Source organism: Nylanderia fulva, unplaced genomic scaffold (assembly GCF_048542155.1).
Source record: "Nylanderia fulva isolate GAGA-0341 unplaced genomic scaffold, ASM4854215v1 Scaffold2, whole genome shotgun sequence".
Taxonomy (NCBI): domain Eukaryota; kingdom Metazoa; phylum Arthropoda; class Insecta; order Hymenoptera; family Formicidae; genus Nylanderia; species Nylanderia fulva.
This window is the reverse complement of record NW_028190263.1, coordinates 6,359,882-6,369,108: the sequence shown is the minus strand read 5'-3', so window position 1 is coordinate 6,369,108 and position 9,227 is coordinate 6,359,882. Positions and strand designations below refer to the sequence as shown.

General features: G+C 30.1%; 2 protein-coding genes across 9 annotated transcripts; both read left to right on the top strand.

Annotated features, from left to right (window-relative positions):
• Positions 1–864: 864 nt before the first annotated feature.
• Positions 865–3,835, top strand: LOC114942881 (protein-associating with the carboxyl-terminal domain of ezrin). The gene is given in 6 exon segments (XM_029318355.2): positions 865–1,339; positions 1,570–2,023; positions 2,130–2,319; positions 2,425–2,561; positions 2,712–3,343; positions 3,345–3,835. Coding segments are annotated over 6 exon segments (1,920 nt in total). The 5' UTR covers positions 865–1,144; the 3' UTR covers positions 3,657–3,835.
• A 623-nt stretch (positions 3,836–4,458) lies between these two features.
• Positions 4,459–8,520, top strand: LOC114943030 (GSK3-beta interaction protein-like). Of its 8 annotated transcripts, none has more exons than XR_014924572.1 (7): positions 4,459–4,670; positions 4,978–5,044; positions 5,153–5,233; positions 5,477–5,701; positions 6,093–6,231; positions 6,337–6,454; positions 6,954–7,034. XR_014924572.1 is itself a non-coding variant. In XM_085482066.1 (7 exons), the coding sequence occupies exon 7, from the start codon at positions 7,042–7,044 to the stop codon at positions 7,384–7,386; it is 345 nt and encodes a 114-aa protein (XP_085338192.1). In that variant the 5' UTR covers positions 4,661–4,726; positions 4,978–5,044; positions 5,125–5,233; positions 5,477–5,701; positions 6,093–6,231; positions 6,337–6,454; positions 6,954–7,041; the 3' UTR covers positions 7,387–7,744. The 8 variants fall into 8 exon arrangements, 3 of the variants coding, with proteins under 3 accessions (XP_085338192.1, XP_085338194.1, XP_085338193.1); XR_003821940.2 differs by having other exon boundaries at positions 4,468–4,670; positions 5,502–5,701; XM_085482066.1 differs by having other exon boundaries at positions 4,661–4,726; positions 5,125–5,233; positions 6,954–7,744.
• The last annotated feature ends 707 nt before the right edge of the window (positions 8,521–9,227 follow it).

Genomic DNA, 9,227 nt, shown 5'->3' with positions numbered 1-9,227 from the left:
AAATTAGCTGAATTGATTATATTTATCAAGGGGTTGAAACGATTCTAAATGTATTGCTCTCTTTCTTTATTTAATTGAAAGAATTATATCTACTAGCCATATTTTAATGTTAATCTTAATAAAAAAATTATACAACACATTACAGTACAATAATTATACAAGTATGAAAAGCGTAAAATACATAAACAATATATCTTGAAAGAAGCATATAACTTTTTTTTATCAAATTAAAAATGCATGATTGATTTAGTTAAGAAACAAAAATTTTTGTGTTTTACGAAATTTAATTAAGGTAGAGGATATGCCAAATCACGATATAATGGTAAGTATTGAATAAATTAGCAATATTATGCATGTTTAAAGATATAATTATATGCAATATTTATATATATAATTTTTGGAAGAAATAAATCTTTATAATTTATATTGTTCGACTGCTGCTATCTATAAAATGAATAAAAATTATGCATATTGTGTATATTTTATCTTTTCTTTCTTGTTTGTAGTTTAAGTAAAGGAGATATATATTCTATGATTAAAATAAATAAAAATAATTTAATCTGTGATAAAGCAAAATATAAATAGTACAATTTCTTGATGCAATAAAAAAAATTTGTTTCACACAAAAGCAAGTTCTTAATAAAATATGGAAAATAAGTAAAGGCAGATCGGAGTAAATATTTTTTTTTTACACATTTCTATTGGTATATTTATTTATGTTTCATGACAAAATAAGATTAAATGCAATTGAGATTGAAGATAAAGAATGAACAATTTTTTATAAGTAGTGAATCGATTAATCGAAATCGAATCTTTTTCTATCGATATAACCTTTATTTTATCTCGAAAGCGTGAAAAAAAAACACTCGACAATAATTGGTCGATTCGCGCCCGGTCTAACCCAACTCAGGTGACAATCTTGAAGTGTAAACGTCAAACGTCTGCATTATCGAGATCTGTCAGCAGCTGTCGGTGGAGATTTCGTTGCTGTCGGCAGCTTGAAATAGACAATTTTTCTATATATGGACAAGAAAATCAAATGGGATTCACACCTTCCAATTTTGCATTCTTCATATTCCTGAAGAATCCTTTCCTGTATTTAACGTAATCGCCATTGGAGCAACGTTTATATGTCAAACGACTAATGGGGAACGAAAAAAGTGCTTTACGCGGGCTCGAGATCGAAGATAAAGCTGTGGAAGTTACGGATTACTGGATGCATTATGACGCGAGTATACACGACGCGAATTTACAAAAACTTTCAATCTTCATCAGCGAACCATCCTTGCATTTTACAGCGACGTTTGGAAGACCGTCACCTTTAGAGCGAGCAGCTAAGGTTGGTTCTTATTTGCTTATTAAAAGCGATAAAAAACAAAAATATTTTCTAAACTATTTATTTTATTTGACAAATATTAAAAATGAAAGTTCCTTGATGTAAAATTCATCATTTTAAAATGTTGTTTATTTATTATTTATTTATAATGTGATGTATACAGTATGTTATTATATGACTTGTACAACATATATATACATGTTACTAAAGTAAAATCATAAATTATGTTTTAGAATTTTATGTTACACCGACATCCTTGCATTTTGAAATATATCTCCTCGTGGAGCAAAGGCAGCAAGTTTTTTCTTGCCACGGAAGAAGCCAGGCCATTGATTCAAGTTATTGAGAAACAGAATATATTACAGATATGCATCGGTTTGCACAGTATCCTGCGAGCTTTGATATTTCTGCACGAGACTGCATTGGCATCACATAACAATATATGCAGTAGCTCTATTTACGTTACTGCGGAAGGATATTGGAAATTGGGCGGACTGGAGTATCTATGTAAATTGTCGGATGCGACGCCAATGTATTACCAAAGGATAAAAAGTTACAGATATGAAAAAGCGATATCGCCGAACGAAGACATAGCTGATTTAATTAAAACCGCTAATCTAACTTCAATTGATTCATATGCATTTGGAGTATTGGCGGAAGATATTTTGAAAAACTTACAGGATACAGGTACACAAAGACTAAATTATTTATTATAGACATTGTATTCATGCCAAATAATATGTATACAGTGTTAAAATATACTTGAAATTTCATTTCAAGTGTATGATTTTAGATGCAGCACTAAATTTATCGGAATTTAGAGAGTTTTGTAAAAAGAATCTGCAGAATCTAGATGCATGTTTGAGAAGTAGATTATTGAATGTATTGCAACATTCGTTTTTCACTCACGAGTTTATAAGGATTCATGCATTTCTAGAAGAATTACCACTAAAAACTGATATTGAAAGGGAAGAATTTTTCACGTAAGTAAATATTTGAAGAAAATCATATTATGTGAACAAATGAACAAACGTGTATATTCTGTCTAAGAAAAAAAAATAAAATATAATATATATTATTCTTTATAGGAAGTTGAGACAGCAGCTGCAGATGTATCCTGAGGCTGTTGTCGCTGAACAATTAGGCAGAGTACTTCTTTCCAGAATTGTTTTATTGGATAGCACTGCCCAAGTAAAACTTTTACCTTTTATTTTTAAACCTAAAGGTTAGAATATATATATATATATATATATCTATTATAATTATATATTATCAAAATCTTCATTATCGTTCATAATAATTGCATAATGTGTGTTATAATTATATCTCATTTCACATAAATAAACAAGTCTAATAAAACGTCTGATTTTTGCAGATGAGAAAAACGATTTGGGGACTAGTCTATTTACAGTTTCTACCTTTAAGAGTATTTTAGTACCGAGACTTTTGCAAATGTTTTGCATTCGAGATGTTTCTATCCGTCTGTTACTGCTATCCCATTTCAATTCATTTGTACACGTATTCGAAACAGATGAATTGAAGAGCCACATTCTTCCCGAATTACTCGTCGGCATAAAAGATACCAACGACGATCTCGTGTGTGCTACATTACGAGCACTAGCTGACGTAGTTCCGATCCTGGGTGCAGCAACGGTTATCGGTGGAAACCGGGGGAAACTGTTTACAGACGGTCGGCCGAATAAGATAATGACGCAGAATAAGAACGTCGATATTAGAAAAGGTTTAACGTTCGCACAGGAAATACCTGTCTTCGTCAATATAGACGAGAACAATGTGCATTTATCGGAAAGACCATCACCGGACGGTGGCGAGGACAAGAGGGAAAAGGAATTTACGTTCGTCGAGGAGGAGAGCACCTGGTCGGATTGGGAAACGCAGGAGACGGCTATTGGAAATAGCCACTGCGATATAGCGGAAACTCCTTCGAGCACCGTCGTGCAGACGGAATTGCAAAACGATATTCGCGATGCGGAGTCATCGCCGCCTTTGTCAGGAATCGTCGTCAAGTGCTATGAGAACCAAGTATACAAAGAAACTAGTACTTTCCGACATTACAGAGCTCGATATAAAGAATTCGAAGGTAATCAAATCTCCAAAGGAAGAATTTGATTTCTTTACAGATATGGAACCTGTGATACAGAAGACGCAGGTTTTACATATTCCTGAAGTGCAATCACCGAAAAGTATGTTTGATGTAAAAACATTGAATGCTACCTTGGAAGAGCATGAGGCTAACGGTTGGGGAGAAGATTTAAGTGATTTGAGCATAGATGAGACACATGAATTAACGGAACAATAAGCTGCCTCTCTGTAAAAAGACAATTATTTGCACAAATAATACATATAGTGAATTTACAATAATATTCTCATTTAGTTGAATCAATTTTTATCAACTTCCAAGCATATATATGTGATTGCTAATACATCATGTATACCATTAAAACAAGTATTTTTAATAAATGTAAAATATATATTGCATTAAGTACATACATATATATAGTCGCAATACAAAGAGAGTATTTTATATATATATATATATATATATATATATATATATATATATATATATATACACACACACAATATATTTTATTTTTATATATTTTCCCTATATAGTATTATAATATAATTTTCAAACTTATTTACATATATTTAATAAGAAATCTGAAAGAGCTCAAGTAAAAAATGCAAAAAAGAATATGTGTCAAACAACATTATATATATGTCTGTATATATATATATATATTATTGAAATATGTATATATAGATTAAATTTCATTTATTGTGACGAAGTAATTTTTTCACACAATTATATTATGCAATCCAGTCAATTATATAATTGCATTAGATACGATAGTTGTGTTTTGCCGAATTTGCACGCAAAAACAAAATGATGAAAAGCGAAATAAAAACAGAAGGAACGAACGTGCAGAATATTTTCGTTACCTCGCTTTTATTGTGAGTAAAACATTGCATTTGTATAATATATTTTTTATCGTCTTTTAACATTCGCAAGTAATATGTTAAATGACTCTGTGACGTAAAAATACAACAACATAAGAGAGAGAGCGCGTGTCTTGATGCGCGCGACTTTGAATCGACTTTGATCTTCAGGGGGCGCTATGGAATGCGGCGCGTCACGTGATAGGCGTCACGTGACAGACGTGGAGTAGGGAGCATGTCACGTGAAAGACGCGGAGTGGGGAAACAGCTGCGCATTCCAGTCGCATTTCCATCGTCCCTTACTGCGCAGCACGGCGAAACGAGAGAGAAAAACATCTTTCTCTTTCTCTCTCTAAAGAGATTTCGAAGAGTTAGTTTTCTTATCAAGTATATATGAGTCACAATGTATCATTTACATGTGTGTGTGTGAGTGAAAATATTTTAATAATAACATATACATATATTTATAAATTATAAAGGAAAAATTATGCGCTACTGAGTAGTGATTTTATCGATAATCGGAAAAAAGATTTGTCATTTTAGTTTGCGAAACGGACGTGTGACAGATGATTGTCAGTGGTTCTCATGTGACTCTCCATATCCGTCCGTGATAAAATGTCAAATTCTTTAACTTTTTTTTAAATATTTCTACCTTTTAATTCTCTCATATTTTTAAGGACTGGAGGTTTTACAGGAATCTTTATAAAGGAATCTATCCAATCATAGTTGGTTCAGCACCATCAGGTATGTGCATGCAGTGCTAAATATAAAATTTGTATACATATAATTTATATATATATACATTTCTTTTTCTCATATTTTAGATGCATTATTCTTTTTAACGATATGAAGAAATTAAAACTAATACAACTAAAGGTTTTTGCAAAGTACTATGCAGTACTTCACATGGGAGCAACAACATTAGGAGAAATGGTATTATTTTAATAATTATATATTATATCCTCTTTTATATTAATAATTAAAATATGGAAAAGAAAAAACTAATACAGCTACACAATATAATATTTAAAATCGAAATGCTATAATAATTATTTAATTTACATATTGTATGTGTTTACTTAAAGATTAATTAATTTATTTGTGTGTGTGTGTGTGGGTAAAAGAAAAATTTTTTTAATTATATATATATTAATCTTAATTATTTTATATACAAAGGTAGCATGTTTAATACGAGTTTCAGTGAAAGTCACAAAGCAAAGGAAACAGGCACTGATGTATGACAAGGAACCACTTGGTCTTAAGTTATTGTATCGTGGATATTAGAGTACGGTGTTACGAGACACCTTTTAGTATTGTACAATTTCCATTATGGGAATATTTGAAGAAGTGCTATAGTTGACATGAAGAGAGAAATATATTCAGTGGAAAGTACAATTTGTGGTACAATTTCACGTTTCTATTTTGTATTATTAATAATGCATTAATAATGTGTTGTCTAGTAGATTATATTTTGCGAAGAGATAAGCACTTAAACGAGTAATAATAGCGTATTAAGAGATCCATAAGAGAAATATAATCTGTTTTAGATTAAATAATACTAAATAATTTTTACGTTTATTTCAAGTTAAATGATACTTTTAAAAAAAAATTTTAGAATATTAAATTAAAAATGACATGAATATTTATATTTATCAATAAATTTTACATTATATATTTAGATATCATAAAGAAAATGTCGCTCCCTTTTATAATATTCTATCTATATTGTAAATTACATATTGTACAAATAGATTATTGTATCTAATCTGTGTATTTAAATGTGTAATTTTAGGAAGCATTTCTGCTACTGTTACAACCCCATTGGACGTTGCCAAAACGAGGATAATGCTCGCTAACAGAACCATGCTTTCATCACAACTGACAGTATATTAAATATACTTCATGAAACATCTAGAAAATGGCTTTCGTGGGTAAATATTTCTCAATGGTTTTTTTTTTTATAAAATTGACAAATATACTCTAAATATTCTTAGTAATATTTTTGTAAAGATGCATTAAATGCGTTAATATTATAGTCTATTTGCTGGGCTTGGATCAAGATTAGCATGGATTATATTAGGAGGTTTCATATTCTTTGGCGTTTATGAAGAAGCAAGAGTACTCCCAGACATATTTGAAATTCTAAAAAACTGTGTGAGTTTATCTAGTCTTATAAAAAATTACATTCACATTTAAGTGTGAATTACTGAATATATATTGTTATTATAATAAATAATATTTATATGAATATATTATATATATATAAAATTGTATTATAATAATATATATATATTCAGTGATAGAGAGGGAAATGTATAAAGATTTTGTCTCTGACATGAAGATCCATTTTCAATTGGCATCTTTATATTTATTTATTTTATATCTATAAAATATCTAAAAGAGCTCAAGTGAAAATTGTAAGAGAATATGTCAACATATATATAATATTTATATACAGGATGTCCTATAGGATATTGCTGAAAATAATCAGCTGTCATTTTTTAATAGTTTTTAATGAATATATAAATAAAATATAGGTACCAGTTTGTTTTATTGATAAAAAGTATATATATATAGTGAGAGAGAAAGAGGGTTGGGGGGGGGGGGGGGGGAGAGGGAAATGTGAAGATTTTCATTGACATCTGACATGAAGTTCCAGATCCGTCATCGATAAGAAAGGATCGTGATTCTCTGCGATCCTGGTGGTCTCAGGACAAAAGGAACGACTCCTGCGGGACGACATGGACGATCGAGTGCTCGATGAGAAGCAGTGGCGTCTGGAGGCGCAGGCGGTGATCAACGATGTGAGGAAACACGTGCAGGACCTGAGGGTATCCGAACAGTTGATCAGCACCAATCAGGTCATCTACCTGAACCTGACGACGCTCGAGGGTCTGCGGTTCTGCGTAGAACTATCGGCAGCCGGTTTCGCCGTCGTCGGGAATCGGCACGACGACACGTCCAACCTGGATAATGAACGCTTCGAGACACCCTACAGCCTCCTGGACTTCGTCAGTCCACGGTACAGGAACTCCTTCGGCAACTTGTTGCTGGATAAATTGAAGGAGCTGAGCGATCGACGATAAATCTTATCCGAAATTGCAGAAATGTTTCAGTATGGCTTAGGATTAATTAAGTAAATAGCATATATTAATTAGTCCTCAAGTACCTGTTTACTGTTAATATTAGTTATTATATCGCGCGATTTAGAAGATTAATCACAATTTGTAAAATTTAATTCTGAGAAAATTTCTTTGGGTATTTACACTGTTTATGCACATCAGAAATTTTTAAACGGAATTATTTAAAATTTTTACTGTTTAATTGCTCTGATAATGAAATAATAATTTGTACGTTGATTCGATGCCAAAAATAGCTAGAACATAAATTGATAGATACATAGTACGCTGTAAATAAGTAATATATGCTATATATTCTGTTTAATTATTCTTTTTCTTCACTCGTTTATTATATAATAAAATGTCCTTTTATTTTTATTTCTGCAAAAGAATAAATTCTTTTTTTTCTCAAGTATAAAAGTACAAATATAAAGGTAAATATAATGTATAAATGTCACAAAAAAATTGATATCAATTCTATTTAATATGAAGAAATTATAAACTCGTAATATATAACAGCAATTATTTATTTCATGATGATAAAAATAAAAAGACATTTTGTACAATTATTTTCTTTGTCCTTTAGGAAGAAAAATCCTTAAAAAAGAAGCTGTAATTGTATATAATGGTGCATTTAATTAGTTAAATATGACAGACTTAAAAGTTAAAATTATTGCAATAATTTGTCAAGAGTAAATTTATTGTTCCAGGAAAGCCGATACAATCTTATCTTCTTTGACAAATTATGTAATAATCCTGAGTTAATCAATGGGGTTACAAAATGCAAATTAAGCATTGACACATATTTTATTCTGCATTATTTTATATATACATGTAACTGCGATACAGTAGTTTTAAAGATATGCAGGGTATAGTCACAGTATAACTTATACTGTGGAATGGTAAGAAAATGAAAGAAATATTAAGAATTTTAAATTAAAATTTATATTAAATAAATATTTAATAAAAAATTATATAAAATTTTATATTATATGTAATTATATATAATTGTTGATAAAATATGTTTTCATTACATAGTATAATATATGCAAAAAATAACTTGTAGAATGATAATAAAAATGTAACAATTTTTTATTTTAATTGCATATTGATTGAACTGCGTGAATTGCTATTATTTGAAACAGTTCTCGAATAGATTATCACTTATTTATTTGCAAAATGCTTTAAAAAATATTTAAATATGACAAATTTAAATATCAATATCTGTATACATAATATATTTTACTATTTTGTTTAATTTGCATATGCTAAAGACTCAAAAGGAAATTAAAATAACTTTTGAAGTTGAACCGACTACCTTTTTAACATACATTTTTTTATACGTCATTGTTTCATTAATACTAGTTTTTTTAAAAGTTCAAATTCCATGCATAAAGCCCGCCTTTAGGCATTTCTAAAATGAACGCATCTATAGTGCATCTAGGTATATTCATGCATCATGATTGTTTGGTCGAAGAGATCGAATCTATATTTCTATCAATTAATTTAATACAACTCTGCAGCTTGCTCTATCATTTTTATCTTTTATCATACATTTAATTCTTTTAATTATATTTATCTAATTTATCTCAGATATACAAAATATGCACGAATGTCTAAATATTCGCAGGTGCACCGGTGCAAGTGCATCTATCTTTATTTCCTAACGCAATATAGTTTTATTTAAATTTTCCAATAATTTTGATTAGCTTTTCGCTCGTTGCTTCCTAATAAGCAGCATCTCATATAAACCCATTGTTTCAGTGAGAAAATCGACCACTCGGCGGGGGAAGAAGCTCCGCAGTTTT